This window comes from Hesperophylax consimilis, chromosome 1 (assembly GCF_061612785.1).
Source record: "Hesperophylax consimilis isolate HC1 chromosome 1, BYU_Hcon_1.0, whole genome shotgun sequence".
NCBI classification, from domain to species: Eukaryota; Metazoa; Arthropoda; class Insecta; order Trichoptera; family Limnephilidae; genus Hesperophylax; species Hesperophylax consimilis.
Window position 1 is genome coordinate 25,398,096 of NC_142836.1, and position 21,351 is coordinate 25,419,446.

A 21,351-nucleotide genomic window follows, 5' to 3' on the forward strand; every position below is an offset into this window, starting at 1 on the left:
GTGTAATAAATAAATAAATACACCAGAATTTTTATATTTTTAATTGCATTATCTCATTTTATCTGTATTTCAGTAATTTATTTTGGTATACATTCAAAAACAGCAAATATATTTGAAAATTAATGTCATCCGAAAACATTTCTAAATAAATCCAAAATCTCCCGATCTGCGTTTTTGAGGTTAGATCAAAACCCGCTAAGACTTGCGGCGTGACCTTAGAAACCGCCGATGCAGTGAAGACAACCAAACAGGCCATTTTAAAGGGAGTGTTTTATTCATTTTAAAAAAAGATTTATTTATTCTACATATAATTGTGTACAACAAAACTTATATATTCAGAATCAGAGTTTGTTGGTCTCTATGAAAATATATTTTTTAAGCCATAATTTTTTCACTGAAATTTCTCAGTTATTAGAGCATTCTCAGTGATTAGGGCAGCTTTTAGCTGTTTTCATGTGGCACACAGATAAAAACGGTTGGAGGTCAAGATGAATCGGGGGGAAAAGCGAATAAAATACGAATAGGGTATATCTACATATATATATTTAATCAACATTAAGATAGTTCACCGATAAAAATAAAAATAAAATTTTGAAATGTGTTTTTCAGTGCTCTAATACATAATATATAATTATTTACAATGGTGTATTAGAAACATTCAGAAGTTTGAAATACAGGTAAAAAGTAATTTAACAATCAGAAGAGGTATGCAAAAGTCACATAGCAAAGTCGGCTGTTGAGAATGTAAGCAATTAATAAATACGTAATTAAAAGATTGAACTAATATTTAGCAGTTTTCTGTTTGATGACTGCCTGGACACACTTAGCCATGGTGGGGGAGGCTCTGCTGATGGGGTCCGTCATGAAGAAGTCCTGCAGAGTCTGCTGCTGCACGCTCAGTTCCCCCTTGATGGTTTTTGGAAGAAGCTAAATGAAAAAAAAAATTGCTCTCATAAGAAATTATACTACAGTTACAGACATTTTTAAATGAAGATATGAAAATAAATATGGTGTGATACGCAACACTAATATAGAACTTACGGAGGAGAGTTTTTCGGCTTGGGCAAAGTAGTTGTTTTCTTCACAGTTTCCGTAGTTGACCAGTGCCGGACTGACATCAGCGAGGCGATCCCTGATTTGATCTAAATTATCGTAGTTTAGTTTGCATCCTACTACTTCTGACAGAGCTCTGAAATGTGAACAAAATGACCAATTAATGTATGAACACTACCCGGTGGGCTGATCTGATAGAATACGTAATGCTAAAAGTTGACTATGACTCTGTAGGTACCACAGTGGAAGGGACCCAGAGGCAAAGTGAAGAAGAGGAGGCGGGGATTGGAACAGGACGGGAACCGTAGAGATGATAAAATGAAAACTATCATTTTACAAGCCTTTGAAGTGTTTTTTCAGAAAAATTACAAAAAATTTCATATTATTATTATTTTCAGCCAAGTTGTATATTTTTATAGTTGCATCCAAGGAAACAAAATGAGTTGTACCTAATGATCTTCCAATCTTCTCGAGCCTTTCCCGGTGGAGTGACGGCGACAAAGGTTTGCTGGGCCCTTCCCTCGGCATTCACATATGTGGCTTGCTTCTCCGTGTAGGCCGCTCCGGGTAGGATGATGTCAGCCATCTCTGCTCCACTGTCACCGTGATGTCCTGCACACGCACAAACACAAAACATTTCAATGCCATTTGTATATAAATATTATGTTTTACACAACACTCGTACTAAAATTAATGATACGTTTCTCAGTTAAGTAAATTGCACATGTATAAACCAAACATATTGTAACTGTTGATTTTTCTAAAATAAAATAAATAAAAATGTTGGAAACAGAAAGATAAAAAAAAAAATGTAGGCAGAAGGCCGTAACACATTTTATAATAAAATTTTGTGGTTGTCGCATATGTACCTACACTTAACAAAGATTCGAAATATCAGTTTGTCATGAAGGGGTCACAAATCTTTGGGGAAACTCTTTACCACATTGTAAATTGGCTAGAGAAAACTATTTTATTCACCAAATGTTACCCATTTCTTAATTTTAATTTTGTTATATATTATTATTATGAAAGGAGCTTTTAATAATTCATTTTCAATTAAAAAAAAGTTTCTAGTGAAACTTCATGAATCGCACAGGCGACAGGCAGAAATGTTAGCAGAAGACTTCTATAAAAGCTTAATATAATATTGAAAATTATATTTGAAATAATTGTCAGGTATCTACAATGTCAACATTTTACTGAACTTTTCATGGACAGTATTGAAATGCGTTAAAAACTTTTAAAACCTAGCTCTAAACACTTCACATCGAAGTGCACAAGAAGGTAGTCAAGATTTCACTGAACAGTTATTGTAGTTGGTCAGATCCTAAGGGTTAAAACAGTGGATTGTTTGGAATATATAAATGCCTATGTGCTGTTTTGCAAAAAGATTTAGTCAGGGGCATTTAACTAAACTTTGGCCTTGAAACTCATTTGAAACCGCCACGCCCACCTCAAAATTCTTATAGAAAACGAATAATATGGCTAAAAGCTCAGATCTCATTGGTGAGAGCAGAAGGATTGGTTTGATCTCTCGCTCTCTACCATAATGACTCGTGTAACAGAAAGAGATGACGGAATTTTGCCGTTTGACAGTTTTCAAATCATTCAAACAAAATGACAGTGGTTTATTTATACACGCGGGTTGTCATTTGCTGCCGAAATACTATAATTTCCGTCGAAAATATTGCGTGTTAAAGTTGTTCGTGTTAAAAATACGATATAAGCCAGTATAGTGTTAGCGAGTTACAAACATATATTCAACCTACCTACGTAAGTTCAAGTTTAAAGTGAATTGACAATTTTTAGGTTATTCGTTCGGTTTTTTGAACAATGCTTCATACTTTGCATAGTGTCTTCCTCCACAACGTATAAATGTTATTTATTATATCGATAAACTTATTCATGTTATTGATTAGTGTTATCCTGTATTATCTTATTGTTTTGGTGAAATTAAAGATTTTTAAACATATGTAACCATGACTTCATGAGGCTGAAAAATGTCGGAATTCTTCGTCGTACTGTCGGATAATCATGTTTTGGAAATTTTCTTCAGTGTTTTTGCAAATTTCTTGTCATTTTGGGTTTCTTCTTCTCAGATTAACAAGTTTCATCTTAAGGAAATGCACTGTAAAAGTTTATTTTCTTAGTCAGATGAACCTTGCCCTTGGAAAACGTTTCGACATTTTTCTGCTTCAAGGACATTTTTATTTTTTATAATAGTTTTTTTGGGCTAGTGAATGAATAGAGTAGGCTGAGAGCAATTATGTTGTCTATGGTCGCATCTTTTTTTAAATGGCCTTGAGTTTCCTCTACCTTGTCTACTGGTCTGCTCCGCACGGTAGGTACTGCTTGTATATCTGTGGTTAAGTACTGTATAATTCTGTTGGATACAAAAAGCCGGAAGATATCGATCTAGAGAGTGGTATATTTATATTTATGGTAAGTAGTGTGTGTAATCTGCTCTACGATCTACGTTTGAGTTTTGAATTTGAGTGTATTAGAGATGGTATTAGAGTGTATTCAAGGACGTCTTGTTTGGAACCGCAGCGAAGCAGCCTAGCTAGCAGGGGCATTTAACTAAGCTTTGGCCATGAAACTCATTTGAAACCGCCACGCCCACCTCAAAATTCTTATAGAAAACGAATAATATGGCTAAAAGCTCAGATCTCATTGGTGAGAACAGAAGGATTGGTTTGATCTCTCTCGCTCTCTACCATAATGACTCGTGTAACAGAAAGAGATGACGGAATTATGCCGTTTGACAGTTTTCAAATCATTCAAACAAAATGACAGTGGTTTATTTATACACGCGGGTTTTCATTTGCTGCCGAAATACTATCATTTCCGTCGAAAATATTGCGTGTTAAAGTTGTTCGTGATAAAAATACAATATAAGCCAGTATAGTGTTAGCGAGTTATAAACATATTATATTCAACCTACCTACGTAAGTTCAAGTTTAAAGTGAATTAACAGTTTTAGGTTATTCGTTCGGTTTTTTGAACAATGCTTGATACTTGACATATGTCTTCCTCCACAACGTATAAATGTTATTTATTATATCGATAAACTTATTCATGTTATTGATTAGTGTTATCCTGTATTATCTTATTGTTTTGGTGAAATTAAAGATTTTTAAACATATGTAACCATGAGTTCATGAGGCTGAAAAATGTCGGAATTTTTCGTCGTACTGTCGGACAATCATGTTTTGGAAATTTTCTTCAGTGTTTTTGCAAATTTCTTGTCATTTTGGGTTTCTTCTTCTCAGATTAACAAGTTTCATCTTAAGGAAATGCACTGTAAAAGTTTATTTTCTTAGTCAGATGAACCTTGCCCTTGGAAAACATTTCGACATTTTTCTGCTTCAAGGACATTTTTATTTTTATAATAGTTTTTTTGGGCTAGTGAGTGAATAGAGTAGGCTGAGAGCAATTATGTTGTCTATGGTCGTATCTTTTTTAAATGGCCTTGAGTTTCCTCTACCTTGTCTACTGCTCTGCTCCGCACGGTAGGTACTGCTTGTATATCTGTGGTTAAGTACTGTATAATTCTGTTGGATACAAAAAGCCGGAAGATATCGATCTAGAGAGTGGTATATTTATGGATTTAGTATAACGTAGTCACCCTGGTAGATGACGGTGCAGTTGGCGGGCAGGTCCTCCCTGGTGATGGCTCCGGCGTCGGCTCCCAGCAGGAAGAGCACCTGGGGGGCGGCGTTCCTCAGCTCGGCCACCCCGGCCTTCCAGCCCATGTCCAGGGCGGCCACCTGCGAGGCCACACGCTGCAGGACATTCAGCACCTGCCCGGATAAACAACAATGTTAATTGAGAAACTCGGCTTAATTTACAGTTCATTTCAAGCTTAACCCTAGGCCAGGGGTCGGCATTTATGGCTCTTCAACTCCAGCTTCACCTTCACACCACAGCCTCATTAGAGCACGATAGACAGCTGCCAAATTAACGCATATGTATATTTTTTATTTGCATGCTAGTACTGGTACTGAATCAAAATATAACTATCCTTAGCTAGATGCCGTCAACGTCCAATGTTATTCACGAAAATTTTCATTAATGGTGATGGATTTATTTGATAATATTGATAATCATCAATATTATTGAATGCAATGCCGTCATATAACGTAGTGTTTTAGCAGTCTTAGCGCCAAAGTGAAAATTGATGTTTCGACAATATGAAAATGTTCTATTATATATATATAATTCTGTTTACTTAATATTTGGTCTTCTCACTATAAAGTGTGCCAATTCCTGCCCTAGGCCAATCAATGTAGAGCCAGGGATCGATATCATCACCTAATGGGCAATATTATAAGGAGGATTTGGCACATGCGATATTCAAGTGTACATTAAAAAATCTTAACTAAATAATCATCACGCTGTTGTCCGCAGAGGTAGACAGAGAGGATGAAATGCCAAATAAATTTTTGTCTTGCAAATAAATTTTTCGAGGTTGCTAGATGAAATTTATTAAAATATGTTTTTTTTTACATTAGCTCCACACTGAGGAAAAAAAATCGCTCAGGATCTAGGTCATCTTTTGGGAAGCTTTGTGGAGGTCTACGTTTGTCAATATGTTCAAATGAATTGAATAATTACCTTCCACTGTTTATCTTCCAAGGAAGCTTGTACTCTGGAAGCCAGGGACTGTACGTTGGCCAAGATGGCTGCTGCGTCAGACCTCTGTGCTTGATCCGCACCCAATATGATAACTAGAAAAAGATGAATATTTTTTTAGTAAACAGATATTGTACTGGACACCTACGCCAGTGACATTGACTGTAAATGCCGGTTTCCTCTGGGGGTACCTTGGGTAAGGATTTGAATAGAAACACAACTTGCGAAAGTCGTCGGACAACTGACTGGTTGAGCCAGTTGTTGGCGTATTTATTGGGTTCAAATTCAATAATTTCTACACGTGTAAATGTGGAGCAATTCTTCTTAAATCTAAACATATGCTAAGGTCCCACGGTTTGTCGTGCGACTAATTCACCCTTGAACTGGCGATATGACACGTGTACGGTGCTTTAAATTCTTAGCAAGATGATTCATCGTGCGAGACAAGCCTCAAAGTGTGTGACATGAGACAAATATTTATTTTCTTGATTATTTAATAATTATTTAGGTATATCCATCTGCTGTCCGGTACAGATATAATTGTTTTCTTGTTATACCTCGGTAAGGAAAGGATCGACATACCTGGCCTCTTTGCTGCCTTCAATTTCTTGAAGAAGTCTCCGCGCCCAGCCTCCAAGTCTGCTAGAACTGATGCATCTTCTCCCAAATGCTAAAAATAAATAAATATTCAATTTATGAGAATGAAAAAATTGCCCAAAATAGCGGATTTTAAGGTGATAAGCCCTGCAGGTGGCTTTTAATGATGATAAATTTATTTGACCATAAGGGATCATTTTGTCCTCATCAAATTACATAAAATCTCTTAAATTACAGAACCTTAACAGCTCAGCTACGGAGGTCGTCAACTTCATATCAAAACGGTACATACAGTAGAACCCCGTTAATTCGAACCCCGATAATTCGAAAAAACGCGTAATTCGAAATTTTCGCCAAAAAATTTCTGCAGAAAAATTTTTTCATACAAAAATTTTTTTAATTCGAAATTCGTTAATTCGTAATTCGAAATTTATTTTTGTCCGGGCACGAAAATTTCTTCGTGTAATTCGAAAAAATTTGATTTTTGCGAAAATAAATCATAATATTTCGTAAATCTGAATCTAAAAGTCAGCCGTGGCGGTAAAACGCCGAAAAATGTATTTTTATGTGGTTATACATCGTCCTAATTAGTATTATTATTTTGTAAATCTGAATCGATTTACACTGGATTGTCATACTTTTTCAAATTTCTTTCGAATATCCGAGTTTGAAGGGCCGAAAAAATACGTTTTACGAGGATATATGTCGTAGTTTTACGAGTTAACACCAAATATCTGAATTTAAAGGGTCGGCCGCGACGAAACTCGGCCGCGAAATTTCGATTTACGCGTAAATCGAAATTTCGCGTAAATCGCGTAAAGCGTATCGTATATTTACGAATTTATTTCGAATATTTCAATTTAAATGGCCCGCTGTGACGGAAATCGGCCGCGAAATCTCGATTTACGCGTAAATCTATCGTATTTTTACGAATTTATTTCGAATATCTGATTTTAAAAGGTCCAGCCGCGACGGAAATCGGATGCGGAAATATATCGTATTTTTATTAACTTAACTTCGAATATCAGAGTTAAAAAATACCGCGCAACGGAAATCGGTCGAAAAATTTCGATTCACGCCGAAATATGACATATTTTTACGAATTTACTTCAAATATCTGAACTTAAAAGGCCAGCCGCGACGAACAACTGCCGATAAAATTCGATTTACGCGGAAATATATCATATTTTTACGAATTTACATCAAGTATCTGAATTTAAAGTCGGCCGCAACGGAAATCGGCCGCGCATTTTCGATTTACACGGAAATATATCATATTTTTGCGAATTTATTTCGAATATCTGAATTTAAAGAGCCGGCCGCGACGGAATACGGCCGCGAATTCTCGTTTTACGCAGCAATATATCGTATTTTTACGAATTTAAATTCAGATATTTGAAATAAAGGGCCGGCCGCGACGGAAAATTGCCGCGAAATCTCGATTTACGCCAAAATATATCGTATTTTTACGAATATCTCAATTTAAAGGGTAGGCCGAGACTGAAATCGGCAGCGAAATCTCGATTGACGCGTAAATATATAGCATTTTTACGAATTTATTGCGAATATCTTAATTTAAAGGGCCCGCCGCTACGGTAATCGGCCGCGAAAATAAAGAAATAATTGGTATTAATACGAATTTACAACTAAAATACCACCCGAATTTGAAGAGGCGGCCGAGAAGATCGATTTTCGGCGTTTTTTTTTTTTTTTTTTTCATAAAATTTCGAATTACGTGGGAATTCATTAATTCGAAATTTGATTTTTGATGTCCCGTGGATTTCGAATTAACGAGGTTCTACTGTATTTATATATTTCAGCTTTTGAAGAATGCAAATATTACAACATGCCATCTTTTGTGTGGGTTTGATTTTTCAAAAGATGCTGCAGATAATAATGCCAGAAGATTTGACTTTACTCTGTCCGTTTGATAGATTCCCCTTTCTTAACAAACCGATTGCAATCTTTAGAGCACTTGCGCCAGGTGGGAAAGCTGTCCTTGTTCTACATGTATTTGTAACTTGAGAACGGGCCATTTCTACGACTCGTTCTTGAGTTCAACAGCTTGGCTGTGAAACGATTTGCCGGCTTCTGTGTTTCCGCTCTCCTACAACATAGGTCCCTTCAAGACCTGTGTTCACTCCTTTCTCTCCACAAAATCACCCTCCACACAGAATTCACAAAGATGACACGTGGAGGAGTTAATGGAGTTGTATAGAGTTAATGTAAAAAAAATACTCACAATATGATTGTAGGTCAGGTCAACTTTGGGTCCAATATAAGCGACATCGCACTCCTTGTGGATGTACGCCTTGCGAATCCTGGTGTTCAGCAGCGGTGCCTCGAATCTTGGGTTGGTGCCAATAAGCAGAACCAAATCGGCGTCTTCCACATCTGTAATAAACATGCTTATGATTCATTTTACAATACTAATCCTAATAACACCAGTTTGGGTTAAGAGTTTGGAGAAATGAATCGTGTTTTAATAATACTTACTAGCGATTTTCGTGTTGAAAATGTAAGAGGATCGCAGGTCGGTGCCGGAACCATCAGTTGGGAATGCCAGTTCGGTGCAGGTCAGCTCGGAGCCCAGTGCATTAAGCATGTCCTTCAGGGAGATGAGGGCCTCCGCATCGGCCTGACCTCCAGCCAAGGCGGCAATCTATGAATTCAAAATATGTACATATAGATGATAACGCAACTAGTGAATGAAAAACTTATTTATGATGGGTACTCGCCAAAGTGTTTTAGAAATACAAAATTTATCATTTTAAAAATACAAAGTTTTAATACAGAATACTGCATTCATTACAGTTAAAATGCCTTTAAGGAATAGATGTATGTACAACTTTATATGTATGACTTTAATATTAATTGTAGAGGAATCAGTGTTGCCAGATGCTTGGTTTTAACCATGTTTTCATGGTTTTAAAAAAAAAGTGAAATACTATTTTTTGACATGGGTCGAGTGGGGGAAATCCCTAATCCAGGAATGTAGTTTTTGAACTTCAGTACGGGTTCACAATGTCTCTTTATCTAATGATTATCTTTGTCAATATATAATATGAATACAATCATAAAATGAAATGTATACATGTAACTTTAATTAGGTATCTACCACAAAGGTAACTACTGTAAAATAAATTATTAAACTTATTTTATTTTAATTTTTTTATTTATATTTAATTTGAAATGGAGGTCTACAAATTAAACTTGATAACAGTAAAAAAAATATTTATAAGTATGGTGTTTTTGTTTTTTCAAAAACACTATTTTATTATTCAAAGGAAAATTATAAAATGATTGTTTTTAATAAAGCATTATAGATAATTTACTTATTACGGTATCGTTGTTTTCATAAATAAATGCTCAATACAAAAATTACGAAAATCATGTTTTTTTTATCCTTCACTGGAAAAACATGGTTATTTTATCCCTGAAACTTGTTTGTTTTTGGAATATGGCATCACCGAGAGAAGTATCACATTTTTTTTTATTGAAAATTCAACGCTTTCTGATACATTAGTAACTTTCAAGGCGAACATTATTAAAAAAAAGGAAAAATTAACCTTGTTTTCTTCAGGACATAAATAATAATGTTTAATAAATATACATACATATAATGGATTGGTTCCAAAAAAGAAATGTCATATGAAATTTTACATTTAAGTGTGAAAAATAAATTCTCAAAATAGTGCTCATTTAAAATTATTTCTTTGAGTTAACGCAACACCTAAAGTATAAGATTTTTCATATTTTTTTATGCAAATTTCATAAAAAATCTGTAGTGGCGAAATATGGGTTAACCTTTTCTATGCGTCATAAATTTGGATCACTTCGTTCACACGCGGGGCTATTTATCATCAATCTAATTTATGACTTTAAACAATAATCATGCATGGATTTTAAAATTTGTTTTAAAAAATATGTCGCTTATGTCTTGAATTATCTTTTCAAGTATAAATAAACAATCCGAACATCAATGGGACTTGATAAAAATTCGAAGTATATATTCATAATGTAACTGATACGGTATGCCCGGGCGGCCATGTTAATATTTCAAGGATAACGATACACATGCATAAACATACCGGAGTAGAGCTCTTCAACTGTGGTGCGATGTAAGTGCTTGATTTATGGGTGCGATGTCGCGTTTGACTGGATACATGAAATATTGACACACTTAAAAAGGTTCATATAATAAAAAATAACTACACTTAAATTTACAAAAATAATGAAATAATTTTTCTGTTATTATATCACCGTAAATATGTATCACTTAATATATTTTTTTATCGTGATAAATTTTGAAACAGTTCTCAACGCATAACGGCAGAATCATGGCTTTCATGTATTTCAGCAGCTTCGCAATTATTATCGACGTCACAGTCACTAATTTCAAAATCTGAATCTATTTCTAAAGTAGCACCAAATATTTCTTCGTCATTAAGACCACGACCCGACATTTTGTATTTTGGCAATAAAAATACTTTCAAAAATTGATAAAAAGTCAAACTTGTACAACTTTACACTTGATTTTTCACTAAAAAAAAGTTTTAACCACGTATCTTTATTTGAAAATAATCTAACACTGACGAAATTTTATATTTCTTCAATAGTTTGAATGAATGTATGTAACTGAACTTATTTTAAAATATGATAAATCAGATGAATGTACACTGTAATTAAAATAGTTCATATCCACGAAAAAGCAAACAATAATTCGATAAAACAATGTAATCTACACGGCGAGCGTCTCTGTTTGAGAATCTTATAAAATGCGCCTGCGCAATAACGTGTGTAAAGACGCGGGAAGAATTCAAACTGATTCATTTTTCGCTCTGAGTTGGAAGATCCCTTCAAATCTTTGTATCGATGATTAGGATACGTATTATGGATAAATATCGTAAGATGTCAGTAGTGTAAAGATGTGAGATTTTTTAGGAGTATAAGTTTTACCGTGTTCAAGCATGTTTCATACCCATAACGCCGAAGAAACTTTGCGTCGCACAGATTTGTCTCCCGCGTACAGGGCATGTACAGTGCGTCGCAGGCATGCATCTCCCGCAGGGAAAGGGTTAAACCAATTTAAACATGACCTAAAAAAAAACAATAAATAACATAATTTGAATGTTTGTACCTTATTGGGGGGGCAGTTGGTGATGGCCTTGGCGGCCGCGACCAGAGCGTCCTCCCACTCACACGGAGTCAGGCTGCCGGCGGTCTTCACCATGGGGGAGATCAGGCGCTGGCGTTTCAGACCGTCGCAAGCGAAGCGGGACTTGTCCGACAGCCATTCCTCATTGATTTCCTAAAGTAATTAAAAAATTTTAGTCATGAATGTTTTTAACATTTTTAAATTTCACATTTTAACACACAAATTACTTTACTATTCATTATAAGCGAATGATGGAAGATTTAGCTAGCAGAGGATTATATTTCATCAAAAAATGATTGAGGACTTCATTTCATCAAATAATGGAGGACTTATCTAGCAGAGGTTAGAACCCGCGATGGCTGGGTAGGAACTCAACGCTCTTGATCACTCGGCTATTAACCGGTCATTGTATTTTTGTTATAGGTTACATATTTGGTAGAGGAATAATTGTAAGTTTTGAGCTGATTGAATTCGGATGATCAACTAATGAATCAAATTTTCAAAATAGGGTTTTCCAATAAGAGGTGTTATTTTGATTATTCAATCGTAAAAGATCAATGGTTTCGTTGCTTGTGTGGCACGTAGCGCCGTCTTGTTGAAAGTAAACGTTGTCCAGATCAATACCATCCAATTCCGGCCATAAAAAATCATTAATCATCTCTCGATAGCGCAATCCATTCACCGTAACTGTTGCTCCAGCCTCATTTTCGAAAAAGTAAGGTCCAATGACTCCGCCGGACTATAAACCGCACTAAGCAGTCACACGTTGAGGATAGAGAGCCTTTTTAATAATAACTCTTGGGTTTTCCGAGCCACAGATGCGACAATTTTGCTTGTTGACGAAGCCACCGAGGTGGAAATGGGCCTCATCACTCAAGATGATTTGCATTTGATTCACTCAAGTGAATTTTAATAATTTCAATGTGTTGTTGAAGCGTGTATCATTCCATTTTTATTAATAGCGTAGTTTCTACTTGTCAAATGTCAATAAATGACAGGTTCAAAAGAAACATCTACCGAAATAGAGGGCTATTCAAAATAACACCTCTTATTGGAAAACCCTGTATATCTATATACAATAAATATTTAAACAGTTAAAAATATTTTAGAGATCAACGGAGAAGTAATATTAATATAGAAAATGTATTTAGATTTGAAAGTAGTTATTAAAAAGAAAATTTAGAAATAACACACATATTTAATATATTCATTTTTGATGCATATTTATAACATTTTAAGTGGATGTACTACCTCGTTAGTCCTGGGCAAGATACGGAGAACTTCTCCGGTCCTGGTAGACACCACGATATTGCTGCCCAGCCCGTCCATGACGTCGATAGAGTCTGTCTTGCGCGTCTCCCAGGGGCGGGCGGAGAAGCTGTACGGCTTGGAGGTCAGGGCTCCCACCGGGCACAGGTCAATCACGTTACCAGATAACTCTGACAGGAACAACTTCTCCACGTATGTGCCCACCTAAAAATCGTATGATAATAAATGGAAATTTAAAAAAAGCCAATAATTTCAAGATCAGCAAGTAGTGTATAGTAATATACATATATTTCTTTAAAGAATACATGAGTTCCTAACTAAAACTAAAACTAGTTTTCACTCTATCATTTATTTAGTTTATATTTTTTTATATCGCTAAATTCAAATGTGATCATAAATAGGTACATTACTAGATAAGTACGTACCACGATTATCCTGTGTTAAAGAAAAAAAAATTAAAATACATACTATGTTATTAATATCTTACTTTTAATATTTTTTTCTATTTTCTTTAAAATATCTTTTTATCAATCAGTTTAATATTTATTTTTATTTCTAATATTATGGTTTCTGTAATATGTTTCACTTTTCTTTTTAAATTTTGGTTTGCCATAACAAGTCCTTTTCCCCTATGTTTTATTATTTGTTCTACAATATATTATTTTGTTATTCTTACATAAATCATGTATGACTACGGGCTACTATAATACGGGCATGAGTCTATGAGGTGGCCGAGTTGACATCGCGCTTGGGTCCCACTCAGGCGTAGTGTGTTCAATTCCTCGGCTGGCTAAGTCCTCCATCACAACACTAGCAACATTTTCAGCTCACTGTGGTGGTAGTAGGAGATTTTCAAATATTGTCAGGTTATTCGTAACCTGGGAATGTTTGACTATCTTTAAAAAAAAATAAATAAGGGTCTGCAGCGCAGATCAGTGTAGAACTTTTCTGCGCAGGATCATATAGCATTTGGTTTATGTCGATTGCTTACCGACCCGTGGGACGACAGGCTAAATCTAGGAATGATTTTTTCACATTCACAATGATTTAACGAACAGCCTTGAATTTAAGACAGAAATAAGACATAACTAAAGACTGAAGTTGAAGCATAGAGAGTGTGGCGAACCCATCGCTCAGGAAGTGGAAACACGACATGCAATAGCCATCCCAAGCTAAGGTGTGAGCTACCGTGTTCAGGCTGAATGACCTGGGGAACAGTGTCACGAACGGTGCCTCCGAGAAACAGGGTCGCATCTTATCGAGTATTTAGACCTTACTCCAGCACTCGGGGTTCTGCTGGAGTAGACCTTCTATTTCCCTGGGACGAATATTGGACCATTTGAAAACTCACTTTTCCCTCGTGGTGCCTTCAAGGAACCGAGGGGGAGTGGACTCTTCTGCCATGGGGCCTTCAGGGAACCAAGGAAGAGTAAACCCCTCTGTCGCGGGGCCCATAGGGAACCAAGGAGGAGTGGAGAGGAGAGACGAAACCCTCTTCCATCCTGGGGCCTTTAGGGAACCAAGGAGGAGTGGAGAGGAGAGACGAAGCCCTCTTCCATCCCGGGGCCTTTAGGGAACCAAGGAGGAGTGGAGAGGAGAGACGAAGTCCTATTCCATCGTGGGGCCTTTAGGGAAACAAGGAGGAGTGGAGAGGAGAGATGAGGCTCTCTTCCATTTTGGGGCCTTCAGGGAACCAAGGGCGATTGGAGAGAAGAAATCAGACCTGGGAATACACATTGTGGAACCAGTAGACATAGCCACATATCCAATAACAACCCTGGTGAACTTTATAAAAGGGACCGGGTGACTGTTAGAAGAATGAGGTAAAATAGGATATAGCACAATGAGCCTATGGCCTAAGTGCTCGCGGGAACTATATGTAAACCGTCTCCGCTCTATAAAAAAAAAAAGGACTGAAGTTGGGATCATAGATATAGATCATAGCCTAGAGAATGAAAATAAGGGTTTGCTGTAGGGATTATTGTAGTCTACAATTCATCGCAGATGTGGTAATAACATAAGTTATGTTTAGACTTATGAAGTATTCCTGTATGACGATTTGTGTACAAGCCACATAATAACCAGGCACGGCGTCCAAAACTTTTGCATTCTGTAAACAATTAGGGCCTACTAATAAACGTGTTGTAAATTTTACATACTGATAATTAATTGTTTATGTAAAAACCTTACTAATAAATATAACACAGACTAAACTGACAATTAACAGCCGTAAAGAGTTCATGGAAAGTTACACATTGCTTACAAGCGGAAGAGACTTATTTAGTTGTGTTTTAGAGTTGATTTCAAAAATATTTTTACTTTTATTTATGCATTAATTAATTTCACTTTATATTTTCGAAAGCGGAAGAATTTTTTGACACTAATGATGTAATGGCATTGACATTACGCCATCGTAAGCAAAACATATTTTAAAAAAAATGCTTGAATCCATTCGATCTCCGTGAGCGGATTTTAATAAATAATTTATGAAGAAGCACGTCATCTTCTGTCATTTAACGACACACAGCCATACTCGCACCCGAAAACAATATCAGTCTAAGATTTGTTTTTATTAAACAGTCAAACAAATGCTTTCAAAACTGAACTTATACAGTCGGTTCAATATGTAACTAAAACACTACAGTTATATATAAATACAGTGATATATAAATACTTCATTCTTAAATGTTCATCATGAGAAATTGGAAAAATAATTGAACAAACCTGCATATCTGTTCCTCTACCAGTTGTTCCAAGATCATCCACGCCGGCAACTTCTGAAGCAAATCTGATGCAGCGAGTGCAATGGATGCAGCGCGTCATGGTGGTCTTTACCAATGGTCCAATATCCTTGTCTTCCACAGCACTGAATAAATAAATAAATGGTCACAAATTTATGATTTAAGATTTTCACGGCCAAAAGTATTTTTGTTATTTGTTTTTGGGGTGTTATGCCGTGTTTCGCTAACTCCTTCTTTAGCCAACGTTTCGGACAGCATTGCAGTGTCCATCATCAGGGCAGATTTGTTATTTGAGGTTGTGGTGAAATGTGAGCTTATGTATGAGGTTGTTGTTGGACAGATCTGGCTCAGTACATTATAAATTTTACATTTTTACATTTTTTTCTATAATGCGTAGATATGTGATATGTTCGTCATTCGAAACATAAATAATTATTCTTCACAGTTTGTATCAAATATTATTCATTTTTACATGGATAAAATTTTTAAAAATTGTCAAAGTGCATAATTACGAATTTCTACATTTTTTCATTATCAGTTGAAAGTTACAAAATTATTTATATTTTTTTTATTGTACAAACGGTATAAAAAAGTAAAGTGAAGTGACAGTTTTATTACTTATTACCTACAAAAATAGGAATATGTTTTATAAATATCGAACTCTTTCAAAATTATGGACGTTCCGAGTAAAAATGTCCTGGTAAGTTTTTTTGTTAACATTTTCATGTTTGATATTAAAAAAATATTTTTAAAAAAGATCAATGTTATTTTCAAATACAAAATATTTCAAACATAATTTTATCTAGTTTCTAAAATAGTATTTCTTTTAACGACAACTTCAAAAATAAATAATATGTAGCACATTTTAGATACCTAGGGAGTAGTACCATTACGAAATTCCAAGAAAATTCACCATGTCGTAGGGATTTGTTGGTAAAATTATTTAAAAACCTAAAGGGTTAAAAACTCAATTCTTTAGAGAAAGGCACACAAATACAATATTGTATCGATTATTAAATCCAATATTGTATTTGTATACTTCTCTTGAAATAATTTGAGTTTTTTTAGGGACAAAACTATTTATTCATATTCATATCGATTATCAACCTTGCAAAAAGCGTATTTTAATAAAATAAATTAATTAAGGCGATGCACTACGTAGCAATGCAAAATCATGTGTTTTTGGTTTGAAAATTTAGTCGCCTAGAAATGTTTCAGATGCTTTAATTATATACTGCGAGTAGAATACATTTTGGCCTTTGAACTAATCGAGTATTTTTTAGATAAAGTTGTTTATTAAGCCCAGAAAAAAATAATGTATTAGGCCTATGAAAACTGCTTTAAAGTTCAAAATCTCCTACTTACGAACCCATTTTCGGTTATGATTTTTTGTATAATGTGGCAAATTAAGTTATTTATAAAATGATCGGAAATAAATTAAATATTCATGCCTGAACATCCACAAAATAAAATAAAAGGCACTTTTTGGCCATGTTTTTTTCTTGCATAAATCAAAACAGGCGGTCGGTGTTAAGCAGGAATTCAAACCTTATCGCCATCTACGTAAAGGGTGTTATTGATAGCGGCTCGATTTAAAATATTACACGACGTAGTGCATCGCCTTAATGCCATTTATGAATACATTATAACGAGTGTCGCTATCAATATCACCCTGGTGAAAGATTACCATTCAGAATCGAACCATTGCTTGAAATGGCTTTAGCCGTGTTTGGTGACCAGATCCGAACAACCAGGTACTTCCCCACCCCATAGCCTACAGCCTCACATACCCAAATTGGGATAGGATAACCGCCGATGGATCACATATGCAACAGCCATGTAAATAAGGTTAAACAGCAAGCACAAAATTACCGTTTTCCTGAGAAATTTATGTCAGTGAATCTGCTCTTATCAGATCCAAAGGCCATGGACTGATCCTGGAGGTCGCACTCCCCGCCCTGGTCGCAGATGGGGCAGTCCAGCGGGTGGTTGACCAGCAGGAACTCCATGACACCCTCGCGGGCGCGGCGCGTCATCTCCGAATTGGTCTTGATGCGCCAGCCCTTCATGACGGGCATGGCGCAGGCGGCCACCGGCTTGGGCGACTTCTCCACTTCCACCAAGCACATACGGCAGTTGCCCGCCACAGCCAGCCGCTCGTGGTAGCAGAAGCGTGGTATCTCTACACCCACTTGCGCCGCAGCCTGAAATTCAATAGTGTTATGTCATTACCGCACAACTGTGGAACTACAGCATCTCCGATTTATAATGTTTTGTGAGGCTGAAGTAAGTTGGGAGCTGTAGGAGATGGTGAAGAGGAATTAGAAAAATACCTAGACATTCAGATATGTTCACCTAAATGTTGGCTAAAACCATTTCAAGCAACCTTTTGCAACATTTTAAATTTACACCGATGTTTATTCACTATTGGATTATTTTCAGCAGAGCATTATTTTTCAAATTTTAAAATTTGTCTGAGACCTTAGGTCAAATTACGATATCAGGGACTGTGTATAACTTCCGCTTTACTAATTAGATTCTTACACGCCATGTGTGGTAAAGTCCGCCTGGAGCCTGGTTTAATACCGTTTTAACCAAACAAATGCCATGGTAATAAGTCAATTTTTCACTATTCTGACCTTACGCCCCGCGTAATACTTACATCACGTTTTTTTTTTATTTTAGGCTGCTTAGGTGTAATATGTATATTCTCCCCAAACATAGAATTGTCCCTGTATGTCGAAAGACAACACGTTTCACTGGTTTCTTCGGTTTATAAGACCATTTGTGCAATATGTGGAGTTATAATAAATCAAACAAGACACAAAACTTAATGAAATTGACCATAACTGAATTATTCTTTTTGCACCCCATATGACCAGACCTCGGACCATAGATTTATCAGTGTTGTCGTATGTTGTTATGATTCTATGTATCAATGTTTAGATAACAGGTCATAATTAGTGTGTTCATCTAAGACAGTTAAAGATATTATATTTCAACACAAAATAAATGTTTAAAAACCTGTAAGACAGTTGTCCCGGGGAACACCATGACAGGTTTGTCATCTATGAAAACTTCAATCTTTTCAGGGGCCTTGTCTGCATATCCTTTGCAGAGCACATTGCAAGGGCTGAGACGTACGACAGTATTTTGGGGAGTCAGAGATGGAAGAGCCAAGGCCCTAGTTATCGTAACGCGGAACATTTTCTGAAAATAATTTTTTTTTGACATTTTATATCGAGAAACTATGTTGTAATTTATCCTAATAATTTTCGTAAAAATGAAATTGATTATTTTATATCGTATTATATAACTTAATAGTTTATATTGTGGCCAAAGGAAACAAAATTAATCAATGCTTTGAAAATAATACGACAGATATTATTTATAGGTTACATAAGACCTAACCTATCTTACTAAATATCTCTTTAGCTTTATGTTAGTGACAAATATTTGGAGGCTGAATGCTGAGGTTTCAAATGAAAAATAGCAAAAGGACCAACTAAAAGATTTTAAACGCAAATAAAATCTTTTCAGTGGCATATTTACCTGTAACAAGGATTCCAAATTTGACCGACAGATAGCGTTTAACGCCAAACGTCAAATCAAATCCATAGATATTACCATAGACCAGTCACTGGATATTACGCTGTAAAGCTATTGCATGCAAAAATAACAGTAGAGGTAAAGTAAAGCAGAAACAAGAGTGGAATCACTTGTAATATGCTTGTAATGGTAGCCATACACGTTAGGGTTTGCATGATGGTTATGCATGTACATGCATAACCATCATGCATAACCGAGTTTAATAAAACACATACACGTTAGGGTTTGCATGTACAATTTCCTATAAACTCTCAGTTAAAGGTAGTTGCAGCTAAGTGACGGTGTTTTGTAGGACATTTTCCTAATCTGCTGTGCACTGTATCGCCAACAATGGACGACGACGATGTGATAGCTGTACTTGGCTTAATACTTGTAACAAATAAAAGGACAAGAAAAAGAGATCGCACTGAGTGGTGTAAACACTGGCTTTTGAAAATAAAACAGTTCTCTCATATACATTTGATGAATTAACTGAGATTTACATCCACTACCACAGAATATTGGACACTGAGAACTGAGAATGACTGAGAACTGTGCATGCAAGCATGAGCGGCCGCCACACACGCTCGGTTATGCATGCGCGCAAACATAACCGAGCGGCAAAAAATATCTATTTTGGTATTTGTTAGGTTGCATGTATGTATATGCATCGATAACTGTACAGTTTTTTACATACACACTAGGGTTTGCATAATGGTTATGCATGTACATGTATAACCATCATGCAAACCCTAACGTGTATGGCTACCATAATATTCATAGACACCACAAGAACATAACACTATATTTATATAATTCATCTATGGTTGTCACTTCCTCTTCCTTTGCCGGTGAAACGTCGTCCCCCGTGGTCGTTTCTATTATACCTTTATTGCCTTTTAATTCTTAAATTAAATAACTAAAAATGGCATTCTCCGACGTGTCAAGTGCTGATGGACTGAAGGCATTGGACGATTTCTTGGCAGACAACAGCTTTATCTCCGGGTTCGTAACTTTTTATTGAAATTTTAACATTGTGAGGTTATTTTACAGTTATTCTAGGTAACCATGTCATATAAATAGATTTAGTTCAAACCCAAATGTCAAATGGGATGCATTTTATATATCATAACAGTCTTCATTGAATGAATCATTTTTCAAAGAGTTGTAATCTAACTCCATAATTTTATAACAGCTGCTGTAGGTAGCGTTTGAAAATAAATTCTGTTTATAGTTTCAATTAGAGTAAGATTTTAACTTCATTTAATATTTTCAGATACCAACCATCACAAGGCGATGTCAGCGTATTCAAGGCTCTGGGAAAGGCCCCAGCACAGTCTTCTGCCAATATCCTACGCTGGTACAAGAACATTGCATCATACTCTGATGCCGAGAGGACCTCGTGGGGAGGACAGGCGTGCCCCCTGAAGGCTGGAGCTAAGACCACAACCGCTCCTGCTTCCAAGCCCAAGGAAGATGATGATGACCTAGATCTCTTCGGATCAGATGATGAAGCCGAGGTACACTCACCATTTGCATTAAATTTAAAGTCCAGCATAAAGAAGAATTGCTATGCTTTGCTTCTCTATGCCAGAATCAACGTACTTGGTAGAAAATACTATTTTCTCTTATCGCCTAATTAATGTTATCACCAAATTATGCCTGTTGTGGAGTAATTGCAGAAGTTGAGTCCGTTATCCATATTGTAGATGATTTTGTCACTGCATTTTTCTAAAGATTTAAAAAAAGTACACAATAGTTGCCAGATTAGTGGTAATGATATACATCTTTTAAATGCAGCATTTTTGTATTATTTCCTTAGAGCGCGGATGCAGCAGCTGAGCGTGAGAAGCGCGTTGCCGATTACGCTGCCAAGAAGTCAAAGAAGCCCGCGCTCATCGCCAAATCCTCCATCATCATGGACGTCAAGCCCTGGGACGATGAGACCGACATGAAAAAGTTGGAGGAGACGGTCCGAACCATTGAGATGGACGGTCTCCTGTGGGGCGCTTCCAAACTAGTACCCGTCGGATACGGAATCAACAAACTTCAGATCATGTGCGTAGTCGAGGATGAGAAAGTGTCCATTGACCTCCTCACCGAACAGATCCAGGAATTCGAAGACTATGTACAGTCTGTTGATATTGCTGCGTTCAACAAGATCTAAGCCATTTGTTTCATCCATGTGAACTTTTGAAATCTTTTATTTTTGAATAAAATAATGCAACAATTTATGCCTTTCCTTTTAACCCATAATTTTTTATAAGAATCCGAAAAACGACTTTCTTTCTCAACTGGAACATTGAAACA

At 36.1% G+C, this 21,351-nt stretch overlaps 2 protein-coding genes across 2 annotated transcripts; one reads left to right on the top strand and one right to left on the bottom strand.

The window, feature by feature from the left end:
* Positions 1-526: 526 nt before the first annotated feature.
* ND-75 (NADH dehydrogenase (ubiquinone) 75 kDa subunit) lies at positions 527-19,115 on the bottom strand. Its single transcript, XM_089637343.1, has 14 exons — positions 19,006-19,115; positions 18,478-18,663; positions 17,326-17,657; positions 15,437-15,578; positions 12,695-12,916; positions 11,426-11,596; positions 8,782-8,947; positions 8,528-8,679; positions 6,271-6,358; positions 5,671-5,783; positions 4,682-4,856; positions 1,503-1,665; positions 1,042-1,189; positions 527-927 (listed from the first exon to the last, which is right to left on the bottom strand). Exons 2-14 carry the CDS (start codon positions 18,658-18,660, stop codon positions 781-783), a joined length of 2,202 nt encoding a protein of 733 aa, XP_089493469.1. The 5' UTR covers positions 18,661-18,663; positions 19,006-19,115; the 3' UTR covers positions 527-780.
* Positions 19,116-19,865: 750 nt separating this feature from the next.
* eEF1beta (elongation factor 1-beta) lies at positions 19,866-21,271 on the top strand. The gene is made up of 3 exons (XM_089631604.1): positions 19,866-20,046; positions 20,318-20,561; positions 20,864-21,271. Exons 1-3 carry the CDS (start codon positions 19,967-19,969, stop codon positions 21,206-21,208), a joined length of 669 nt encoding a protein of 222 aa, XP_089487730.1. The 5' UTR covers positions 19,866-19,966; the 3' UTR covers positions 21,209-21,271.
* The last annotated feature ends 80 nt before the right edge of the window (positions 21,272-21,351 follow it).